Here is a 25653-nt window from a genome sequence, read left to right on the forward strand (position 1 = left end):
TCATAATAGCACAATCATAGAGTAGTTGTCCTTTTATGTCTGGCTTGCTTCACTCAATATAATGTCCTCCAGGGTCATCCATGTTGTCATATGCTTCACGACTTCATTTCTTCTTACAGCTGCATAATATTCCATCATGTGAATGCACCACAATTTGTTTATTCATTCATTGGTTGATGGACACCTGGGTTGTTTCCATCTTTTGGCAATTGTGAATAACGCAGCTATGGACACTGGGGTGCAGATCACCATTCATGTCATTGCTCTCAGCTAATAATTAGCTTACTGTAACAATATTTTATGTGCATGAGTCCCCAACAAATCTTCTAGCTTCTATTAAACAGTCATTTCTTGTGCCCGGGAGCCCCAGGCAGGACTATGATAAAAGAATTTCCCCAGCTAAACCTATGCTTTTTACCCTATACTATACATTCTTTGGTCTTTTTATTTTATTTTTTTCATTTTGGCAAATATTTCTTGAGCACCGGTTTTGTGCTCATGTTTGAGTGGTGGGAATTCAGCACCTAACAAGGTGCCCACGGAACTTGCTCGCAAGGAGTTCACCTTCCATTTGGAGAAAATGTACAGCAAACGAACAGATTTATTTTGAAGAAGAAGAACTTCAAACAGAGTGAAATGCATTGAAAACAGTAACAGGAAGTTGGGGTAGGTGTGATGGTCAGAGGACTACTTTTTACGATCTTTGTCCTTCTTTAAGTTGGTGCACAACTGGGCTGGCAGTGTTTCTGATGAAGTCTTCATTTTATAAAAACCTATGATCTCTTCTTCTAATTGTTTTCTCTCTTCTTCAAGTTTCATTGTCTCCTCTTGTTGGACTTTTTTAAGGTGCTCAAACTTGTCCTGTAGCTATGAAACAAATGTGCAATTGTGATTCAAAGCAAAAGGTGATGGCACATCCCTGGAACATGCTTATCTTGTCCCTTGGTTATTAAAACAATCCCTAATCAGCACAGCAGACCTTGAGTTTAATAACAGCCTCAAAAGGTCATGTTTAGCAAATACATACAGCGTTTCTATGGTGATTTTAATTCTAAACAAGTTCCCATTGAATTGGATGCAATAAAGCCCATAGTGTGAATAAAATGCAAATGTTAAAACATTTTAAATTTTTCTGATGTATATTTTCGCAATGCATTTTCTTCACAAAATCTCTTCAAAGTTTGTTAAATGCATGCTCACTAAATATGTGTTCGTCTGAACATAGCATGGATTGGGATACAATTCTTGAGACTTTAATTGGCAAAGACCTTTGAAAGAAAGTCTATTTTCTTAAGAGAAATTAGCAGAAAGAAAAATATTTCAAGGACCCCATTCAGTTACTTTTTATTTCCTCACAGGTTTTTTTTTAATCTGTGGGATTTCCAATCAACTTGATAAACCATATGAAAGAGACAATGTCACCTAGGATATCACTAGATGCAGATTTGGGTTTTGGGCATGACTTTGTTCAACAACATAAGGATTGCTTGAATTCATCAGAGAGAGTATGCTTTAAAATGCTATGACTTATAAGCATTATCTCCTGAGAACCTCCTTGTTGGTCACGTGTGGGCTCTCTCTAAGCCAAACTCAGCATATAAATGCAATAACTTCCTCCCAGCATGAGAACTAACTCCCAGGAATAAACTGCCCTGGCACTGAGAGATTACTATCAAGAACCAACTAGCAATGCAACTGGAAAAAGAACTTGACCAAAAGGGGTAAAAGGTAAAGACAAATGAGTTTATATGGCTAAGAACCTTCAAAGTGAATCAGGAGACCATTTCAGAGGTTACGTGTATGCACGTCTCAACAGGATCTCATTGGCTGCCAAATTAGACACTATCCCACCGAGGGGGCTCCTGAGGGCTCCGGAGACACCCAGGGACTATGGTCAGGGCAGATAGCTGACGAGTTTGGTGCCTTGACAGTGGGCCCTACTTTGGGATTTGTGCTCTAGTGTGACACAATTGGACTCAGTTGTGGTTTCCTTATACATGGTTTTTTGGTCATTTCTACTTGAACCTATAGTTGGTGCTGGTGTTGGTAGGTGCGTGTCCTAGAGACTTAAATCTTTGGTCCATTCATGGGCTAGTTGAGCCCTGAATCTCAGCAGAGTTGCAACACCTTCTCTCCAGTTCACTGGACTCACCTAGGACAACTAACAAGAGGTGATGATGGACAATCAACATACCAATAAACCATGAAAGTACACAACTGCAACAAGAGAATCCCCACCATTGGATGCATGAGACCAAAGCCTCCTTTCAGTTAGAGGTGGAGTGGGCATCACCATCCCAGAATCCTCAGGATTGGGGGATGAACTATGGACTAGAGTGTACTAACTGGTATTCTACTATAGACTTAATATGATTCTAGCAATGGAAGAACTTATACCATTGATGTGGAGGCAGTGGCCACTGGAGGTTCAGAGATCAGGGAGATGGAAAACAGGTATAATACAGAGGTTTTTTTGGGACTTGGGAATTGTCCTGAATGACATTGCAATGACAGATACAAGCCATTATATATCTTGCCATAAACTACAGAATTGTGTGGGAGAGAAGGTAAACTACAATGCAATCTATAATCCATGCTTAGTGGCAATGTTCCAAAATGTGTTCATCAATTGCAATGAATTAACTACACTTATGAAGAATGTTCTTAACATGGGTAAATGTGGGCAGTATGGGAAGCAGGGAATATGGGAATCTCATATATTTTTTATGTAACATTTGTGTAATCTAAATATCTTTTTTTTAGTTACAACTTTTTTTAAAAAGCTATGGGTTGCAAGGAGTGGATGTAGATCAAGAGACTGAGAGCCTGCTTCCCATGAACAAGGTCTGGGGTTCAATTCCCCCATACCTCCTTTAAAAGAAAAAAATCTATAGCTTGGGTGGCATCAAACTATTAGAGAAAGATAACAGGAGAAAAAGGATGTAGACTCCTTCCCTTCTTCCCAGTGCCCCACCTCCTGTTTTTGGAAGTTAGGATATTCTTTCCCTGTGCTCCCTGAATCCCACAAAGGGAAGCCTGTCATACCACTCTAAAATTGGTGTGACATCTCCATGTTCTCCATTAGTTTGAAAGATCCCCTAGGAAAGGAGTTATGCCATTTTGCCCTCACATCCCCAGTGCCTAAGACCATGCAAATAAAGTGGCTTAGAAAGCCTTCTAAAGCTCTTTAAGGGCTAGGAACAAGATGAAATAAAAATAGGATATATGTAAAGTTATGCATTTAAGTTAAGACAATTTTCCAAAAAAGAATGTAGGTAGATCTGGGTGAATTGTGGTTTCTCATAGATAGATAGATAGATAGAATGTTCCTTGTTACCTGATTAAACAGATACATACATACATAGATGGACAGGCAGATAGATCAATAGGTAGATAATGGATGTAGGTGAGGGGCTTCCACTACGATAGGAATCAACTGCTGCCGGGGCTGCCGAGAAGTCAGGCACAGTATTGACACAGCGATTCTCAACACTGGGAGTCCACTAGAACCATCCAAGGGGCGTGCACATCTCTGAAGACCCAGGCTTCGCCCAGACCAATTACATCAGACTGTCTGGAGGTGAACCCCAGGCAATGGCTCTTTTTAAAATTTCCCAGGTTATTCTAGTGTGCAACAAGATTGAGATCCATTGCTCTAAAGAAAGATTTTTTTTAGGAGGTGCAGGGGGATTGAACACAAGACCTCGTATATGGGAAGCAGGACACTCAACCACTTGAGCTACATCCACTCCCAGATCTTTTTTCTTTTTTAATCTGCCTAAGTCAGCCCTTGGAATCAACATTTTCACTTCTTAGAAGTGAACGAGCATGCACACACACAGGCAAGAGGAACAGCTGGAGGGGATGCAGATGTGTGGGAACCAGACCGGAGGACAGATGATGATTGAGAAAACATTTCATTTAACTCAGAGAGCACTGAACCTCATCCTCATTTATATAATGTTCAGAAATTAACTACTCGGAAATGGAATGGGTTGTCTTCTGAGAGAGTGAGTTCCCAGGCCTGAGAAGCAGCAATCACAGACAGACTGGCCATCAAGAGTGGAAGGGAAGTCAAAACAGATTTTTAACTAAGTCATAAATCTCAGAGTTCATTACTTCATGCAATGTCTCTTCAGAGAGAAGCCATTAGTTCCTTAAAAATTTCTGATGGAAATGGTTCATTCTTGAAAAATAGAGAAATAGTAATTATGTCTCTGTGTGTTTAAGGGAGTGCCAGGGCTCTCTGGACCTGGGTGTGCACACATAAAGTTGTGAGGGAAGACACGGTGGTTGTGCAGCAGCTTCCATTGTGTAAACATATGGCTATGTTTAATAAAGCTAAGATTATAGTGCATGTATGCATAATAAGTATTACCAAATGGTAGAGTGCTTCGCAGTCCATCTGTGAGGTAGGTTACAAACTTCAGGGAAACAGAAAAGCTTCAATAAAACATAAAGTGATTACAATTTCACGTGTTTCACAGGTTTTGATAACAATAATCTATTCAATACGGGCCTGTCAGGCTTTCATTGAATTCTCAATCAGTTAATGAGCAGTGGCTCCTTGGGGGTGTTGGGAACTAGTCGTCATGCTCTGAAGGATACATGCTAACTGACTCGGGACCCTGCTGCAAGCCTCCACAGCAGTGCTTTTGAAGATATGTACTGTTGTTCCGTGATCCTTACTAATAAATCGATTTTGAGAAAATAGAAGTAATGCTAGGGGAAATGCATCCCTTTTTGTAAATAGGTGACTTTAATCTGATAATGAGCTCCCTGTATCTTGTGTTCTCCCTTATTGCCTGTACTGCATGAAAGATTGGCCAAGTATGTTTGCTCACTTGAAGCCAATTCCCACGGCCACGCATTCCAAGGCGCCGATCCTGGATTGAATTTTATTGTATTGTATTGTATTGTATTGTATTTTTTGTTGGATCTCCTGTAGCTGTATTTTTATTGTAAATTGCCTAGAATACATTTTGGAAGTAGGCAGGACATAGATATTGAATGAATCATTTTTACTAGTGGACAGGCTTACACATATTATGGAGGATATTAATATTTCAAAGAAGGTTATGTATTTTATTTGAGGAATAAATATATTCCTCATTTTTCTTGTTATGGAATATGGAGTATAAGAAATCTGAATGCCACCTATGCCTTATTAACTCATCTAGAGGAATATTAATAAAGATGTACAAAACACTAAAACAATAGTTGAACAATATTTCTTAGTTATTTAGTTATCTAATCAAGTAATATTCTCTTAGTATATATGTTGTTTATCCAATCAACTATATCAATCTATATATGTATACACATATATATATATATATATATATATATATATATATATATATATATATATATATATATCTCCAGATTCATAAGTAAGGGAGAGTAAGGGGTGTGGGCTTGTTCCACAAAAGCTTAAAAAAGTATATTTTTAATATCACAGCACTCTCATATAGAATTTTGTAGTGTCTTGTGTTTGCAAAAATACCTTTGTATTAATGTCTTCCTGTATTTCACTATAATAATCATCTTTAAAATATCATCGGTTCTCTGTATGACTTACCAATCTTAAAAAAATCATCATCCTTGTTGCTTGTTTCTCCAAACTACTTTCCTTAATATCTACATTTAGAAATAACTCAATTAGGGACTGTCCTTTATTAATAGAGAATAAAGAGACTTAATAACCAATGGCAATATGTGATCTGTGATTGTTTCCTTATTTAAAACCAAAGAGATAAAAGTGACAACTTGGTACCACTGGGGAGTTTGAATGTCTATTGGATATTAACGATATTATGGAATTACTATTAATTTTTACTTTTGATACGGATAATGTGGGTAGGTAGAAGAATGTCCTGACTCAGCCAACACACATGGAAGTACCTAGGATTAAAGTTTCATACACCCTGCAATTTACTCTCCAATGGTGCAGGGGAAAAGAAGCTCCTATGTATCATTGTGTTTCCACATACAGACACACACCAGGCACATACGCAAATATACACACATAGAGATAAATTAAATAAAGCAAAACACTAATTCTTGAATTTAGGTGGAAGAATATTAGTGTGTACTCTAAGTTCACCTTTTCTGTTTGAAAGATGAAAATTTGGGGGAAAAAACAATCAAAGCATAAGTGTGTAACTCTTGTGATATTGTTAGTTTGTAGGAAAAGATGTAAAAATTGTATAAGCCTTAGAAGCCTGCAACTAATCTACTAACCCAATTTAGTTTGATAAATAGTGCTTCGTTTTTAAATGTGTAAATAATATTCCTTTTTCACATTTTGTCTGCCATGTGTGTCTTGAAGAGATTCTAAATTAAAATCTACAGTCAAAGAACAATGTTCCTTGACTTCTTTTTTCCTTACTCTCTGTAATGGAGTTATAAAAGCCAGGAAACTGGTTTGGGTAGAATCAACATGGACACATGAATTTACATTTGTCTATTTTCCTACAAAATCATAAGGAATAACATAAATATCGTTTGAGGGGACCATGCTCTCCTGTAGATTTGAAATGCAACTTTATCATATTACCATATTAAATTTCCATATGAGTTTTATTTCTGGACTCCCTATTCCCTTCTTTCCTTCCTTCCTTCTTTCCCTCCCTCCTTCTTTCTTTCTTCCTTTCATTCATTCATTCATTCTTTCTTTCTTTCATTTTTATGTAAGGGAGTAAAGAGTTTATTAAGAAACAAGAACACAAGAAAAGTACATGGTCTGAGGCATGGACTGCGGGCATGCTGCAGAGTGAGATGCACCGTAACTGGGCTGTAATAACACATTTTATATATTTATAGTCTTCAGGTAAGGAAGGCCTTCATAGAGCAATACAAAAAAATTGCAAAGGTTGTAATTGACAGGAATAGTACATTATACCACATCAAAGTATAAAACTCCTATGCAACAAAGGACATTGTAAATTAAGCTAAAAGACAGGAGACAAATTAGGAGGGTTATTGCAAAATTTATAAAACAAAAGAACAGTATAATATATAAAGAATTGCAAACCATAAGAGAAAGTCTAACAGGAAAATACTATGAACAAATAGACAATTCTCTGAAAAAATACAAATAATTAAAGCATGAAAACATGATGAACTCATTTATAAACTATTAATGAGGGATATAAAAAACACATCAATTTTCAAGTATTTGAAAATTTTAAGACTTGGGTTTGAATTTTGGCTGATCCATCTGCTAGCTATGCTTGGAAAGTTTACTTTACCTCTGTGAGCCTCTACTTTCCTTGTCAGAAAGTCAGAGTTGCTGTTTACTTACCATATTAAAAGTATTCCATTGTTCCTTTTCTGAGCAAGTATTTCCCTATCACCTTGTTCTCCCTCGATGCTCTTAGAATCCTGGTTCTTTTCTTTTTTTCAGAACTGCATTTGCTCTTTTCTATAGGTATTATTAAACCCTGTTTAAGTAATTCATCAATTTGCACAATCACTTTTAGGCTTCGGCTGGCTGTTTCTGAAAGGGTATGAATTTCAGGAATAGGACAAAAACTGACTTCCAGAGAGGGAAAATGAAGCAGATGTACAGAGGTTAAGGACCATAATGAAATGTGTGGATTAGTGGAGAAATAGAAAAATGTAAATGGCTTCTTTGTTTTCTGGTTGCTTCCTAGTTTGGTTTTAAGTCCTTAAGAGACACAGCTATGCTTCCCATTCTTGGATGCCATAAGATACTTTTGTATAATTCCAAAGTTTTCCCTTCATATCTAAACTAATGGAATTTCTGTGATTTACAGTTTGGCTGTCTCTGACTGAGAAATCTGGTCGACTACAGTACCTAATCACCATCTTGTTTCTTTAGAAAAGAAAGTCCAAGTTCCAATTTACCTACTGTTAAGGGGAGAAATGTGCCTCCCAAAAAGATCTGTCGATGTCCTAATCCCTAGCACCTTAGAATGTGATTTTATTTGGAAATAGGTCATTACAGGTGGTATTGGGATGGTTAAAATGAGGTTACACTATTTCTGATGTTTAATGAATGTAGAAGTTTTAATTAACTTGACTGTGAAAGTGTGGAAATAGATAAAATTGATGGTAACACATTATAGTGAGTAGCAGCTGGCTTATAAATGGGATTGAGGCTAAAAAGGGTAGTCAAGGGATGTAAATGTCAATTGAAAGTATGGCATGCAATGAATGTCCCATGATGATGAAAGAGGTTGTTGATATGGGAGAAGTGGGGAGAAGGGGTGGGAGGTATATGGGGACCTCATACTTTTTTAATGCAACATTTAAAAAAAAAGAAAATATGGAAGAGAATGATCTAGGGTCTGATTATCACAGTGAACCCAGAGGTGGATGAGAATAGTTGTTAAAGGTACAGATGCAAGAGTGCCTTTTTGAGTTTGAGATGCAAGAGTACATCACTCTTGCGAGGTGGTGGAAATGTGGATAAGCATCTGAAAAATACAATTGGTGTTTCCTATGGACCGTGGTTAACAGCAATACTGTAATATTCTTGAATCAATACCAAAGATGTACTGTGTTGATAATGGGGGAGGTATGGAAAAAGTGTGTTAAATGTACACTATGGACGATGGATAGTGGTAATAGTCTGATGCAATTATCAGTATCGAATATTCCATCACAACATGGTGTATTGGTGAAATGATGTTGTCTGGGAATTATGCACATATGCATGATTGTTTGTAAGATCACAACTTCTGTAATAAAAAATATTTTTAAAAATTAAGGTAAGTAGAATTATTTGGAAAAGCAAAATAAAAATGAGGTCATGAGGTCATACTAGAGAGGGGTACATCTTTAATTCAATAGGGTGGATATCCTTATAAGACAGGGAGAGGAGACACAGATGGACACAAAGAAAATAGCCATGTGATGATAGAGGCAGAGATTGAGTTGTGACAGAAACCAAGGAATGCCAAAGATTATCGGACATGTCCAGAAGCCAAGAAAAGGCATGCAATAGATTCTTCCTTACACACTTCAGAATGAGCATGTCCCTTTTGACACCTGACTTCAGGCTGCTGGTCTCCAGACCTGTGAGACAATTAATGCTGTCATTTTGAGCCTCCAGGTTGTGGTTCTTTCTGATGGTGGCTCTAGGGAACTGAGACCCCTACTAAAACTCAATTTTCTTAAACTGAACAGCACATATACTCGAGAGACAGATTTATGTTCCAAATATATTCATCCACCAAAAACTTATTTATGGTGACTAATTTAGAAGGCATGAATAGCCTCTTTTTGCATTTTCTTGGAAATAGAATGGAATGAAGTGAACAAGGGATACACTTAATTCACCAAATAAAAATTCTCTGGTTATTTAAGGCTTGCATTAGTCAACATTTACTTACTTATTTGTAAACATGAAGAACATTCCTACTGTAGTAGGAATGGTAGAAATTAAGTGGCTCTTCACAGAAGTAAAAAGCTTGAATTTGTTACAATGAAACTTCATGATGAAAACTCAAATTATAAAGATGAAGGTAAGTACATTTTTCAAAATGATTTTTAGGAGTCATTGAAATAAATTCTTCAAGTACTCTAGGAAAAATAATATTATAGAATACAATTTTTAAAGGCACTGTTAAAAAACATGTTAAACGACTAATTTGAAGAATAGTAAGTGCAAAAAATGCCTTAATTAAACACATGAGATTGAAATCCCAAAATTTGTAGGACACCGCCAAATGAGTACAAATTAGATTAAATTGGCAGTACTTGCCTCTTTTTCAGCTTCTTTAAATGCAGTTTCTTTTTCCTTTACTCGCTGCATAAACCTCTGTTTCAACTCTTCTTCCTCCATCTGACATTGATCATAGAACTCTTGCCTTTTGGCTTCGTAGATCTCTTGAAAACTAAACAGGGATTTTTATATGCTCATATTAATGTGTTAATGTAAATAAACATGTACAAACATGTATATTTTGAATGTTAATTCCCACATAAGAACATTTAGCAATATACTCTCATGTGTAGCAATGCAATATATGGAGCATTCTGTATCAGGAGACGTAAAAAGCAAGGTGTTCTATTTAATATAAGTTTATACTAAAGTATATAGGAGTATATATAAAGAGTGGTAGAATTTTGAAATACTTATATCAGTGATTTTTTTGGTTCCTATTCACTTTCTATTATATCACACACCTTCACATCTTTTGACAATAAAATTTGGGGAAACCTCTAATTTATGAGACTATTCTCAAATAGATTTTACATAAAGCCAGGCGTTTTTCCGAATGTCATTTAAAAGATACAGTTCAGTTTTGGTTATCTTCAAAGAACTGTAACTGATACATCTGGATTGTCATGCACCGCTATAATTTGCAGCATAAATCCTCTTCCTCTCCAATATGGCTAGCCACATCTACTCTCAAACTTTTTTCACCTGGCTTTCATGACATTACATCACTGATTTTCCTCTTTCCTCCAGCCAGCCCTTTTCAATATTCTTTGCCAATTTGGTGCAATCTTTGTCAATTGCCTTTTCAACTGTCTATTTTATATTTATATTTCATATAAAAATAAAAAATATATTTATATGAAATTTTATTTTCATATAAAATAGAGCAAAATAATGTAGTTTTCTCTCAGATACATATTTCTGCATACACTAAAATTAAATGAGACCTTGTATTAGGTTGCTCCTAGGAGCTATCTGCATCTAAGTTGGAAGATGATTAAAAACCTAAAAGTCAGGATGCAAGAAATACAGTTATTCTCATTTCCAAACTATTCTGTCTCATGGTTGTGGGGGGAATTCTAAATTAGGTATTTGGTTGTCTTCGCAAGACTCTCCACTCACCTGACTGGCTGATTGTCTGGACCCACATCTGTGAAGCCCATTGTAAGGAGTTTGGAGCACCTGTAATGTTCATAGTGTCGAGTGTGGGTCTGTTCTTTCAAGTCTTCCATATTTGTACAAAGGAGCATATCCCGGAGCTTCACAAAGTCACAGTGATTTTCATTTTCCACTAGTCAGAAAAATAATAAAGCTATAACATACTTTATCAATCCCTGGCACTCAGTAAGTATTCTTGAATGAAAGCATGCATGAAAAATGCATTTAAAATTAGAAACAGCTAACAATTTCTTCGATTAATAATTAGTTAATAATTTTCAATGTACAATTTTTGTTGTATTCTATGTACCAATTATAAGTACACTTCATTTATGGACTGGGAAATTTTCTTTTAATTTATTATCTAGTGAATAAATGGGAAAGAGCAAAATAGTATGTTATATTAATATAGGGTATATGTTTTCATTTATAATTATGTTAGTATCTTACAAAATACCCTCATGATACATTATAGAGACCTAACAGAGGATGTAATATAATTTCACTAAAGGAAGTAATTTCACTAAAAAGAATTTTCCTAATGCAAAGACGCTAACAAATGTGCATGCTTTATTTATCAAATTCTATTATACAACCCATATTTATGAGACTGCATTAGTCAATATTCAAAATTAACCAATAAATTCATGTCTTTCTCTCATGTTTGTCATGTATAGGAGATGGAACACAAGAAATTATTGTATTGTACACGATATTGTGACTAACATATATATATAGTTCATGAAAAGATGTTAAGTTTTTAAGTATGATTCTTAAATTTAAAATTTTCTAATAAGTTAATTTTTAAAACAAAATAATCTGGAATCCAGTATGGATAGAGATAATCCATTCCCCATTAATTAGCATTATGGTATGTGAACCAGATAGTAAATTATTAATACTTCCTTTTATAATATTCCAACTCATCATAAAATTATATAAATAATATAAATGTCAATGATCTAATTTACCTTTAGTCAAAGATAAATTACATTTATTTGGTATAGAAATACTCATTCTTTTTTCTAGAGACTACTTAAAAATGTTTTAAAAGCCTCCTTTTGCTCAAATGTGGCCTCTCTCTAAGGCAAACTAAGCATATAAATGTACTACATCCCACCCATCACTCCCAGGTGAGACGTGACTCCCAGGAATGAGCCAAACTAGCACTAAGGGATTATCACCAGGCGCCAACTAGCAATGCATTATAACCAAGCACCAACTAGCAACTAACAATGCATTTGGAAAAAGACCAGGACCAAAAAAGAGGAAATATTAAATACAAATGAGTTTTTTTATGGCTAAGAGATTTCAAAGTGAGATGGGAGGTCATTCCAGAGTTTATGCTTCTGCACATCTCAGCAGGATCTCATTGATAGTCATGGTAAACAGTGCTTCAAACAGCGGTGCTTCTGAGGGCTCTAGAAACATCTAGACACTATAGGCAGGGCAGACAATATCAGGAGTTCGGCACCCTGTCAGTAGGCCTTACTTTGGAACATTTGCTCCCCAATGTACGAGTTAGGCTAATTTATAATTTCCCTAAACATGGCTCTTCTGTCCCTTTTATTTGAACCTATACTTAGCACTATACTCATTAAATATATGCCCCAGAGACTTAAATCTTGGGTCTGTTCATGTGCCATTTGAGCCCTGAATCTCAGCAGAGTTGCAACACCTACTCCGCAGTTTATTGGACTTGCCCAGGACAACTAACAGAAGGATGATGATGGACAACACCCATCCCTTAAACAGAGTATCCACAACTGCAAGGAAGACCGTACCAATAACTTGCCCCATGGGATTCAACTCCCATTCTAAATCAGAATCAGAGTGGGCATCACCATCCCTAAATTCTCAAGAGTGAGGCATGAACAAACATAAGGGGGCAATGAAACTATGGACGGATGTAGACTTATTATTATTTAAAAAATGGAAGAACTTGTAACATTCCTGTGAAGGCAGTGACAACCAGAGGTTCTGAAAAGAGGGAGAAGGAAGAATAGGTGTAAAATGGGGCACTTTGGGGCACTGGAATGGTCCTGCATGACACTGCAATGATGGATAAAGGCCATTATACATTTTGTCATAACCTGTAAAATGGCGCGGTGCAAGGTTTAGACTATAATGTAAATATAGCCCATGGTTAGCAGCAATGCTTCAGTATGGGTTCAACAATTGTAACAAGTGTTCCACGATAGGGAAAGATGTTGTTAATGGGGGAAGTGAAGGAGGGGTAGAGGGAAGGGTATATGGGAACCCTGTATATTTTTATGTAATATTTATGAAATCTAAAACTTCTTTGAAAATAAAAATTTTAAAAATACTTTCTAAATTAAGTAGCAATTAGTTTATGCAGCATAGTTAAACACCAGTATATATGCTGCAATTTGACTGAAAGTTCCCTTTCTTCAAAATCTTTCCCAATAATCTGAATGTCATGGTTTACATACACACACTGAAAAAATGCACATGGCGCACTGGGCTTAACTAGGCAGTCCTGCCCAGACTCTGGACTTTAGCTTAAACCAGCATCCAGAAAACTTATGAAAATGAATCATAGTCAAATAAGAATTAGCTTATTTGAAAATGCAATCTGTGCTCCTATTAGTAACTTAATTAACTATTAGCAAGAGTCCTAAAATTAGCTTTTGCTAAAGTCCTTTTCTGAGACTGTGAAGTGACAAGCATGGTATATTATCATAACCATTTCTGAGTCTGCTCACATTCATCATATTTACCTTGTAATACTCCCCAAGGGTATTGACGGCCTCTGACCATCCGTTTTCCTACTTTTACTTCATCCATACTCCCAACCACAGCAAAGGGTAAAAGTCCCTGGAAAGAAACAGTGACATTAATGCTTTCCTCAGTACAAATATGGCTTACTATGTTATTATTATTACTGTTATGAAAATAACAGAGACAGGAATAGTATACTAAATTTACTCAAAAAGAGATATGCCCTGCCTCAGGTCAGACTGGGCAGTGAAGATGAGCTGATTTCTACACTCATTAATGTCAGGCCGTACACGCACTTGAAAATTATCTACCGAACAGAACTTAGAACAAGGCTTCCTGCTATGGGGAATAAAAAAGGGGGAAAGTTTTAGTAGATATATCATTACTCTTCCATTATCTTTCTCCTCAAACACCAAGGTATGCTTAAGAAATGATATGTACTGTAAAATATAATAATAAACAGGACCATATACGTCCTGATGAATTCTAAAAGCAATTTTGAGCATTAAGATTCAGAGCGAATCTGGAGAATGAGGTGCACCCCAAGATGGATCTGGGAAGATGATGACCAAAGAAGGGACGGAAACCTTAGGTTAGGAGAATGCTTTGAATTAGGATACAGAAGCAGAAATAGCAAGATAGATCCATGGTCTGCCTGAAGTTAAATAGTTTGGTCTAGGAGGGTTGGTATAAAGGAAATGTCTAAGGTTAAAATTAGTAAACATTGTATCAAATATTTATATTTAGCATTTAAAAGCAAAATATAAAAAGAATTATATACCATGAACAAGTGGGATTTATTTGAAGAATGCAAGGTTGCTTTAACACCAAAAGTCCATTAATGTAATATATCATTTAAAAAGAATAAAAACCAACAAGAAATCACATGACCATCTCAATAGATACAGAAAAAGCATTTGACAAAACCCATTAAAACCCTTTGATGATAAAAAAACACTGAAGAAACTAAGAATAGAAGGGAACTTCCTCAAACTAATTAAGGACTTCTACAAAAAATCCACAGCTAACATGAGAGTTAATGGTGAAAAGACTGGATGCTTTCCCTCCTAAAATTAAAAGCAAAAATGAGTATATTCACTTTCACCATTTCTGTTTAACATTGCACTTGATGTTCTAGCCTTGGCAAGAAGGTAAGAGAAAGAAAAGAAGTCAAATTATCTCTATTCAAAGATGGCATGATCTTGAACATAGGAAACCCTAAGGAATTCATGAAAAGTTATTAGACCTAATTATTGAGTTCAGCATGGTTGCAGGATACAAGATCAATACACACATAGAAACACACACTGTTGTATTTCTATACATTTGCAATGAACAATCCAAAAATACATTAAGAAAACGATTACACTGACAATGGCATAAAAAATAATAAAATATATAGGAATAAATTTAACAGAAGTCCAAAATTTATATTCTGAAAACTACAAAAAATTGCCAAAAGGAATTTTCAAAGATCTTAATAAATGGGAAAACATTCCCTGTTCATAAATCAGAGACTTAGTATGTTTTAACATGGCAATACTCCCCAAACTAATCTACACATTCAACAGAACCCCTATTAGAATCTCAACTGACTTCTTTGTAAAAATTGACAAGCTGATTCTAAAATTCATATTGAAAATGCAAAAGATCCAGAAGGGCTAAAGCAATCTTGAAAAGGAAGAGCAAAGTTGAAGCACTTACACTTTCTGATTTCAAAACCAACGACAAAGCAATCATAATGATAGAGCAAGAAGTAATTGTATGATATTGGCACAAAGGTAGACATATAGATCAATGGAATAGTATTGAGAGTCTAGAAATAAACCCATATTGATGATCAACTGATCAAAACCATTCAATGGGGGAAAGAATAGTCTTTTCAATAAATGGTTCTGGGACAACTGGATAGCCACATTCAAAAGAATGCCATCGGATCTTTAACTTACATGATATAAAAAATTAACTCAAAATACACCAAAAACCTAAATATAAAAACTAAAAGTATAAGACTGTTAGAAGAAAATCAGAATAAACTTTCATGACCTTGGATTTGGAAACATTCTTAGGTATGACATCAAAACACAAGCAACAAAATAAAAAATAAATTAAAATTCATAAAAATTTCAAACTTTTGCTTATCGAAGGAAACCATCAAGAAAGTGAAAAAGACAACCCACAGAATGGGAGAAAATATTTTCAAAAGATATCTGATATATGTGAGATATGTATGTATGTATCACATAATATATAAATAACATTTACAACGAAAATAAAAAGACAAAAATCCAATTAAAAAGACAGAGGCAAAGGATCTGAATAGATATTTCTCCAAGGAAGATACAAAAATAGCCAATAGACACATGAAAACATGCTCAAAATCATTATTTTGTCATGAAAATGCACACCCCGACCACAAAGAGATATCATTTCCTGCCCCCTAGGAGTGGGTAGAATCAAAATGTCAGATGATAACAAGTGTTGACAAGGATGTGAAGAAATCAGAACCCTCATACACTACTAATGGGAATAAAAATGTTGCAGGTGCTTTGGAAAACAGTCTCAGTTCCTTGAACAATTAAACATAGAGTTAACATATGGCCCAGATATTCCACTTCTAGGCATATACTCAAGAGAAATGAAAATACATCCACAAAAAAACACGTACATGAATGTTTACAGCAGCATTTTTCATAATACCCAAAAGGCAGAAACAACTCAAATGTCTATAAATTGATGAATGGATGCACCATATTTGGTATATCCATACAATGAAATATATATTTGGCCATTAAAGGAATGAAGTATTTTCACATGTGACAATGAAAATGAACCTTGAAAATGCAGTAAGTGAAAGAAACCAGTCACCAAAAAAATACATATTATATGTCATGGTATAAGACTATGTACCTCAGAAAAACATCTTAAACTTACTCCATTCCCTTGAGTACGGACCCATTGTAAACAGGACTTTTTGATGAGTTTACTTCAGTTCAGGTATGGCCCACCTCAGTCAGGATGGGTCTTAATTCTATTACTGGAGTCCTTCAGAAGCAGAATGAAATTCAGACAGTAAGAGAGAAAGCCATGGAAGTAAGAAACTGAAATTAACAGAAGCCAGAAGAGAACTGAGAAGCAGGAGAGGCTGCCATGAGCAGTGCCATGTGACAGAGGAGGCAAGGACCAAGGATGGCTGGCAGCCAGCTCCAGAATGCCAGTCTTCAGGAAGAAAACATCACCTTGATGACAACTCGATTGGGAATTTCTTGGCCTCAAAACTGTGAGCCACTAAATTCCCATGATTTACATCATCCCTTTGCAAAGAATTTGCTTGAGCAGCCTAGAAAACTAAAACCTAATATCATTTCATTCATCTGAAATGTAAAGAACATGAAAATCTTTAAAGAGAGATATTAGATTAGTCATTACTTAGGACTGATGGGAGGGTGGAAGGCTACAAAGGTGGAATACCTAAAAGGTATGTGGTTTCTTTTTGATATGAAAATGTAAAATTAATTGTGATGATGTTTGCATTCATGAGAATACACTATAAACCATTGAACTGTACACTTTAAATGGATTCATTTAGTATATGAACTCTGTCACAAAAAAGCTAAAAAGGAATTGATTCACAGCCAAATTTTTTTTTCAAAATCAAGAAAATAAAACATTTTTCCATACTAGACTTTGAAAAAATTACCCTGTCTTTGGTGACAATATGTTACTAATATGGCTCCTTATAAATTGTATTTTCATTCCACATGTAAAATATAATTAACGTTGAACAGTTAGAAGCTTACATTCATTGCGGAGTTCATCTGAGCAGTAGTTTCATCATCTATTGGGCACTGGTATAAATGGATACCATTGCTGACCAACTCTCTCATTATCTTGCTCTTAAACATCTGTAAATCATTTTTAGATATCGTATCTGCTTTGGCAATCAGAGGTATAATGTTGACCTATTAAGAAGGAAGTCAAACAAAAACTCATCACAGAGAATTTACTGTCTATCCTATTGTTTTTACAGTCAAAACCTTATCACCTCTAACAATAAATTTTGTAATTAGAAAACCACTGGCTGCCATTCCTAGAAATACCTTCCTTCAAAAATACTTTCCCAAATCATCAGTGCTTTATTTTGTATGTCCAAAACCATGGATTTATTATAACTTTTTATGCATCTGCATTTTAGATCCTGTAAGAAGTAAAAAGTAGAGTTACATTACAAAAATACAATACAATAGTGCTGGCATTTATAATTACTCAGTTACCAGAAGACTTTATTTCTCATGCAACTTCTAATTACTGTCTAATTTCCTTTCTTTCAGTCTGAAGAACTCCCTTTAGGATTGCTTGCAGGGCACGTCTTATGGTGATGAAGTCCCTCAGCTTTTGTTTCTCTGGGAATATCTTAATATATATTTCATTTTTGAAAAACAGTCTCTCCAGACATAAAATTCTTGTTCAGCAATTTTTTTTTTTTTTGCACTTTAAATACTTCATCCCTCTGCCTTCTGTCCTCCTTGGTTTTTGGTGAGAAACTGTCACTTGATCTTATTAGGACTCTCTTGGATGTAACACATAGCTTTTCTCTTGCACCTTTCAGAACTCTTTCCTTGTTCTTGACATTCATCAGTTTGACTATGGTGTGTCTGCATCTATTTTCTACCTTATCCTGTTTGGAGTGCATTGAACTTTTTGAATTTGTATAATTATATTGCTCATTAAATTTGTGAAGTTTTCTGACATTATTCCTTTAAATATTCTTTCTGCCCTTTTCTCTCTTTCTTCTCCTTCTGGGACTCCCATAATGCATATATTGGTGTGATTGATGGTATCACACATGTCTCTTGGGCTCTGTTTATTTTTTTCAATTCTTTTATCTTTCTGTTTCTTGCTCTGGATCATTTCATGTCTTGTCTTTGAGATAACTTATTCTTTCTTTTTCCAGCTCCAATCTACTGTTGAAACTCTCTAGGGAACTTTTCATTTCTGCTATTATATTCTATGCTCCTGTAATTTTGTTTGGTTCCTTTGAAAATCTTCTATCTCTTTATTGATACACTCATATTGTTCATTCATTGTTTTCCTGATATTCTTTAGCTATTTCTTCACATTATCTTATCTCTTTGAGCATACTGGTTATCTTTTTTATTTTAATCTTTGCCCATTATGTCCAAGGTCTTGTCCTCTTCATTGATGGTTTATGGATTTTTGTCTTATTCCTTTGGATAGATCATAATTTTTTGTTTCTTTGTATTGCAATCTTTTGGAACACACTACATTTTAATATTTTAGAGTGCTAACTCTGGGATATGGTATCGGAGCTCTCTGAGTGTTAAATTTGTATCCACCTAGTGATAAATACATATTTCCTTGACTGCCTGGAGTTAAGACCCAGTAAATCCCGGACACTGGTTCCTATTTCCTCTGCCTCGGGGTACAGCTTCTTCACCAGTTCAAAAGAACCCTAGATGGTTTTGTTATAACTCAGAAATGATTTTCTTACTTTAAGTCTGTGTTTCAGACAATGTTCCATAACAATAAAGAACTGCTGCAAGTGGGGATAGTCAGAATCCAAAGGGCAGCCAAAACCGAGAGCAGATTCAACAAGTCCTTTGATACGCAGTTTAGCCATATTTAACAAGTTTGGTCTCTCTACAGCTCTGGGGTCTTTTGCAACCATGGCAGCACCATGGTCTCTGGCTGTGGCCCCATGATTCTCCCCAACACCCAGCTCCCTCCCAGTCTGCAGCAGATGCCATGGTGTCTCCATCAGTGCTCTTTGAAAATTAATGTTTTATCCGAAATTAGGTTTAGAAATCTCAGTCTTCTTTCTCTTGTTCTCAAAATCTCTTACACTTGCAACATATCAGGAGGAGATAAACTGCCAGCAGTAGAGTGAAGTAGTCTAACTCATTAACAATTATGAAAATGTCATCTTTCACACCTCTGTTTGTTCCAGACAAACATTCATAGGGGAGGTTTGGTATAAGAAAGCAGCCATTAACCATTTATAAAGAAAGAAGCCAGCAACAAAACAAAACAAAAAAACAAACAAAAAACCCTGAAATGAGTTAATTTGGGAGAATACATACACAAACATACATATGCACACATATATTCTTGATTCAGAAATTCAAAAATAGGTTTCCTTAGTAAAATGAAAACATACTTTACCGAAATATATACTGAACATTAGACTTTACCCTCCTCCTTTTACATTATAGAAGCATATAATTAATTCAATTAAAAAATATGGGCAAATGACCATGAGCTGATTTATCAATCACAGAAAAAATGAACTAAATTTTCATTAAAATAATATTTAGAGGGAAACGGACTTTGGCCCAGTGGTTAGGGCGTCCGTCTACCACATGGGAGGTCCGTGGTTCAAACCCCGGGCCTCCTTGACCCGTGTGGAGCTGGCCATGTGCAGTGCTGATGCGCGCAAGGAGTGCCGTGCCACGCAAGGGCGTCCCCCGCGTGGGGAGCCCCACACGCAAGGAGTGCGCCCGTGAGGAAAGCCGCCCAGCGTGAAAAGAAAGAGCAGCCTGCCCAGGAATGGCGCCGCCCACACTTCCCGTGCCGCTGACGACAACAGAAGCGGACAAAGAAACAAGACGCAGCAAATAGACACCAAGAACAGACAACCAGGGGAGGGGGGGAAATTAAATAAATAAATAAATATTTAAAAAAATAATAATAATAATATTTAGAAATTAAATATTTAATGTGTTTTTTTTAAACTGCATCTCATTGTTCAAACTGAATTAAATTAAAATTCTCTGAAAGTTAGCTAAGGTTGAAATGTAACAAAAACTTTAAAGATTAACAGAAAAATGTAATTAGGATATGTGGCCGTATTATAGAATAACAGGTACCTGTATGCAAATAATTTCAAGATATATCATTATCTCAAAATAAACATTAAATTTTGAAATATTGATGGATGTACCAACCACACACCTTATTGTGAATGCTCTTCATGGTTAATAGATCGAGTGACTTCAGAGAATGTCCTGTGGGTGAAATGAAGTAGAGACACACGTGGATGCGAGAATCGTGGTACTCAGAGAAAGAACGTTTAATCTTCAGTTCTTCTTGAAGATAGGCCTCGAATTGAGCATCTATGTAGTCCACTATGGGTTGGTAGCTGAAAGATGATTACTTAAACCTTTAGCATAAAAGAGTAATAAAATCTGAAATCTGAATTTTCACCATTAAATACTTTATTAGGTTGGTACAAAAGGAATTACGGTTTCAGACTGTGAAATTTAGATCATTGTAACTAAGCTCCAACATCTTTCTTAATCAAAATAAGAACCATTACAATCAACACATTTTGCCAATGAGAAATAAATTTGTTTATTCCTGTAGTATAGAAAATCTATGCTTCTGGGTTCAACAAAATCCTGGAAAGCATATTCTGCATCCTGCTGACTGGAAGCGTTTTCCCTGCAAAAAGTTGTCAAGATGCTTGAAGAAGTGGTAGTCAGTTGGTGAGAAGTCAGGTGAATATGGCGAATGAGGCAAAACTTTGTAGCCCAATTTCTTCCACTTTTGAAGCATTAGTTGTGTGACATGTGGTTGGGTATTGTGGAGAATTGGATCCTTTCTATTGACCAAGGCCAGCTGCAGGCGTTGTAGTTTTCGGTGCATCTCACCAATTTGCTGAGCATACTTCTCAGATACAATGGTTTCACCAGGATTCAGAAAACTCTAGTGGATCAGACCAGCAGCAGATCACCAAATAGTGACCACGACCTTTTTTTTGGTGCATGTTTGGCTTTGGAAAGTGCTTTGGCACTTCTCGCTCCAACCACAGAGCTGGTTATCACTGGTTGTCATATAAATCCACTTTTCATTGCATGTCACAATCTGATTGAGAAATGGTTCGTTGTTGTTCTCTAGAATAAGAGAAGATGACACTTCAAAAACCATTTTTTTTTTATTTCGGTCAGCTCATGAGGCACCCAGTTATTGAGCTTTTTCACCTTTCCAATTTGCTTCAAATGCTGAATGACCACAGAATGGTCAATGTTGAGTTCTTTGGCAACTTCTCATGTAGTTGTAAGAGGATTGGCTTTGATGATTGCTCTCAATTGGTTGTTGTCAACTTCTGATTGCCGGCCACTACGCTCATCTTCAAGGCTCTTGTCTCCTTTGTAAAACTTGAACTACCACTGCACTGTAATTTGATAGCAGCTCCTGGTCAAATGTGCTGTTGATGTTAAGAGTTGTCTACCTGGATTTATGATCCATTTTGTACTCAAATAAGAAAATTGCTTGAATTGCCTTTTTGTCTAACATCATTTCCATAATCTAAAATAAATATAAAATAAACAGCAAGTAGTAAGTCATTAGCAAAAGAAAAACATAAAGCAAGAAATGCACATTGAAATGATGTGTAACATAACCACATTTATTTAAGAGTATATCCCATTATCAAAATGGCAACTTTCAACATGCAAAACCTCAATTACTTTTGCACCAACCCATTAATATCTGTCTAGACAATTTGCTATAGTGATAAAAGATAATGTGCATAACATGCCATACAAAGATAATAATTCAAAACCAACAATAAAACCTGTGCTTTATATTGTTTATAGAAATGGCAAGACAATCTATCAACTCCATGCAATCCCAATAAGAAAACCAATTTATATGCATATGTACGTAAAAGTGCAAAGGACCAAGAATGCCCAAGTGATATTAAAGAAAACGAATTAAGAAACACTCTTCAGATGTCAGGACTTGTTATGAACCTAATATAATTAATGCAGTATGGAACAACACAGAGATAAAAAGACCAAACTACAGAGGAATTTTTTTTTTTTTGCAGTGTGAGGGTGGTAGAACTTTTCTGTGTTATGAGAGAGAGACACAATTCTATGCATTTTTTAAAGATTCATTTATTTCTCCACACACACCATTGTCTGCTTTCTGTGTCCATTCACTGTGTGTTCTTCTGTGTCTGCTGGTATTCTCATTAGGCAGCTAGGGGAAGCAATTCTAGGACCTTCTGGGGTGGGAGAGAGGGGAGCATTCTCTTGTACCACCTCAGCTCCCTGATCTGCTATATCTCTTATTGTCTCTCCTCTGTGTCTCTTTTTGTTGTGTCATCCTGCTTAGGCAACTCTTCATATGGACTAGCACTCTTGAGCGGAACAGTACTCTGCAAGACCAGCAATCTGTGCAGGCCAGCACTCCATGTAGGTCACCTCACCACACAGTCCAGCTTGCCTTCACCAGGAGGCCCTGGGCATCGAACCCTGGGTGTCTTATATTGTAGATGGGGGCCCAATTGCTTGACCCACATTCCCTTCCCAATTCTTCGCACTTTTCCAAAACCCATAGCTATGTACACTAAAAATCATGAATTTTACTGTATATAAAATTTTTAAAAGAATAACCTAAATAAATAAATGAAATAAACCTGTGGTAAGGTAAATTATGTATACTAATGAACAACATGTTCTTAATCTTAATCTACATTCCCATGGGTGTGAATTCATGTGTAAATAGGATGTTATTTTTAGTTAAGAGGAGGTTCCAGGGAATCAGGATGGACCTTAACTCATATTCCTGGCTTCCTCTATCAGACTTACCAGAAGAAATTTGGACACAGGCAGAGGAGGCTACAGAGGAGAAGGGGCAAGTCAGCAGAAACTGGGATCCCAGACACAGGGAGAGAGATGACAATGCAACAGGAGGCTGAGACGCAAGCCAAGGGACCCCAAGAATTACAACGAGCCAGACCAGACTGAAACAGAATTTGGGGAGAAAGCATGGCCTTCTTGAGGCCTTGATTTTGGACTTCTAGCCTTTTAAACCTCGGGCCAATAAATTCCTGTTGTTAAGCCAACCCTTTGGGTGGTATTTGTCAGAGAAGCCTGGCAAGTCAAGACAATGAAGGAGGCAGAGAAAGGGAAGGCTTCGTTTAGGGTCTATAGATTAAGTGTATTAACTTATGACTTAGGAAATGCGACAGATACCAGTGAGGCTTGACAAAGAGTAAAAGAAGTTGCTCCCCATACACACACAAAAAAAAACTTGCTTGGGGAAGGTCAGAAGAATTGACAATCATGGCTGGATTAAGAGAAATCACCTACTTTCTGGTTGAAGTGAGAACAGGTGCCAATTATTTCAGTATCAGTCTCTGGTGAAATGTGCTGTTGTCAAATAAAAAAAGGGGAAAGATCTGGAATTTTATAACTCTGATGAAAGAAAAATGAAAGTAAATCTGCATCATCTTAAAAAAATCAACCATACTGTAGAAGAAATCCAACATAGAATACAAACTAGAAAAACTTAACCAAATTCTATTACAAATAAATAGCACAACCAAAATGAAAGGGGTGGGGAAGGAAAGAACCTACTAAAGTAACAATGGAAAACAGTATTTTGATACTGTGATGCTGCGAACAAAAAAATACTGTATATAAATACCATATTCTGGTTAGTAAATTCATTTCTCACATAGAATACGCTAGCAATTCTCAAATGACTTTATGTGTATGAACTCAGGTTAAATGAGTAAATAAATGTATTATTATATGGAAAGCCAGTTTTCTCACTGTTGGGGAAAAAATTACAATCAAGGAAAGGGAGAGGTCTAAATAAACCTTATGAGTGTTAGGTTGAAATCAGAGTTTTAAAAATATAATCAGGTTTTAAAATACAGACAGGTTTAGAAATAAATATATAAGTATATGTATACATGGGCTACTATATATATATTATTCCCAACCTCTGTCTGCCGAGAAGGCTGAGAAGCATTGAAACCACAAGAGAAAAAGGACAACTGGTGCCCAGATCTTGGTTTCTAAATATCCTTTAAATTAAAGGAACCAGGAGTCTTTGCAGAAGTAACTGATTCCAAGGGTGAACAGAGGAAAATAGAGAATGAGCCTGGAGCATCTTGTGATGCCAAAATATAAGGAATTGCTCAGCAAAGAATGGGAGGGGAGTCCAGGTTTCTCTCTGGGACAGAGAGAGCTGGAAGGAGCATTGCTCCCATTCTTAAAACAACAACAAAAAACAAACTATTTCCAAATTGATGACTTTTTTTCAAATCCATTGAGAAAAGGTCACAGGGAAACCAAGTGACTCAGTGTCAAAGAAGAAACAGGAGCCTACAGGGAGAAAAGACATGCAAGTGCTCACTTACCTGGGGTAGATGCAACCAGACTCTGGTAAGAATTCAGCTAGAATAGTTAATGATCTAGTGAAGACTAAGGGTGGCTGGCCAGCCAGTGGAAAGCCCCTAGGGACTGCAAAAATTGGAAAGAAGAGTTTCTAACCTTCCTACAGACTCTTTCTCCATAAACCCAACTGAGAGCTCACAAAAAGGTCTGAGATTGTCATAAGAAAGTATCTGTTGACAAACATGGGAGAAGAGCACAGCAACCAAGGACAAGAAATTGCCTGAACTGTTTTCCCCTATGTCCCTTTATGGAACAAAACCCTTAAACTATAGGTGAAAGAACAACAAACACTCTCTCCCTTAGGTCACTGGTGAAAATTCACTGCAGCAGAGGGAAATGAAAAAGAAAAAACAAAAACTCAACTTCTGGGTGATTGGCAAAAACGCGGACTGTACCCATAACTACATCTGGGACAGAGGGGCAGGATAATTGAGTAGGGTATACTGCCACTGCTCTCCTACCTACCTGGGTCTAGGAAGCTGTGCCTGCCTAAGACTGAAGCTTAATTAGAAGAACAGAGGGGAAAAGTATCACTAAAAAAAAATACCTAAATGTAGAACTTTTGTTCACATGGAAAAATGGTACATCACTTTTTCTAACAGTTTTATTCATAATTTCCAAAAAACTGGAAGAACCCAAACATATTACCAAAGATGAATGAATAAACAGGTTGTGGTAAATGTATAAACTGGAACACAACACTGCAGAAATTCTGAACAATTGAATCACTCAACAACTTGGATGAATCTTAAATGCATTTTGCTATATGAAAAGACGGATCCAAAAGTTGACATACTATATGATTCCATGTATATAACACTGCATAGGGATGAAAACTCGATC

The 25653-nt window shown here is 36.2% G+C and overlaps 1 protein-coding gene across 1 annotated transcript in view; it reads right to left on the minus strand.

The window, feature by feature from the left end:
* Positions 1 to 637: 637 nt before the first annotated feature.
* LOC101414646 (septin-14) overlaps positions 638 to 25653 on the minus strand; it is a 57065-nt gene continuing 32049 nt past the window's right edge. The window contains exons 4-9 of the mRNA XM_071211465.1: positions 20567 to 20753; positions 17395 to 17556; positions 13594 to 13690; positions 10817 to 10985; positions 9734 to 9866; positions 638 to 867 (exon numbers count right to left, since the gene is read on the minus strand). Coding sequence (XP_071067566.1) covers positions 688 to 867; positions 9734 to 9866; positions 10817 to 10985; positions 13594 to 13690; positions 17395 to 17556; positions 20567 to 20753 — 928 coding nt within the window. The 3' untranslated portion in view covers positions 638 to 687. The remainder of the gene's footprint in view (positions 868 to 9733; positions 9867 to 10816; positions 10986 to 13593; positions 13691 to 17394; positions 17557 to 20566; positions 20754 to 25653) is intronic.

This window comes from Dasypus novemcinctus, chromosome 23, assembly GCF_030445035.2.
Source record: "Dasypus novemcinctus isolate mDasNov1 chromosome 23, mDasNov1.1.hap2, whole genome shotgun sequence".
Taxonomy (NCBI): domain Eukaryota; kingdom Metazoa; phylum Chordata; class Mammalia; order Cingulata; family Dasypodidae; genus Dasypus; species Dasypus novemcinctus.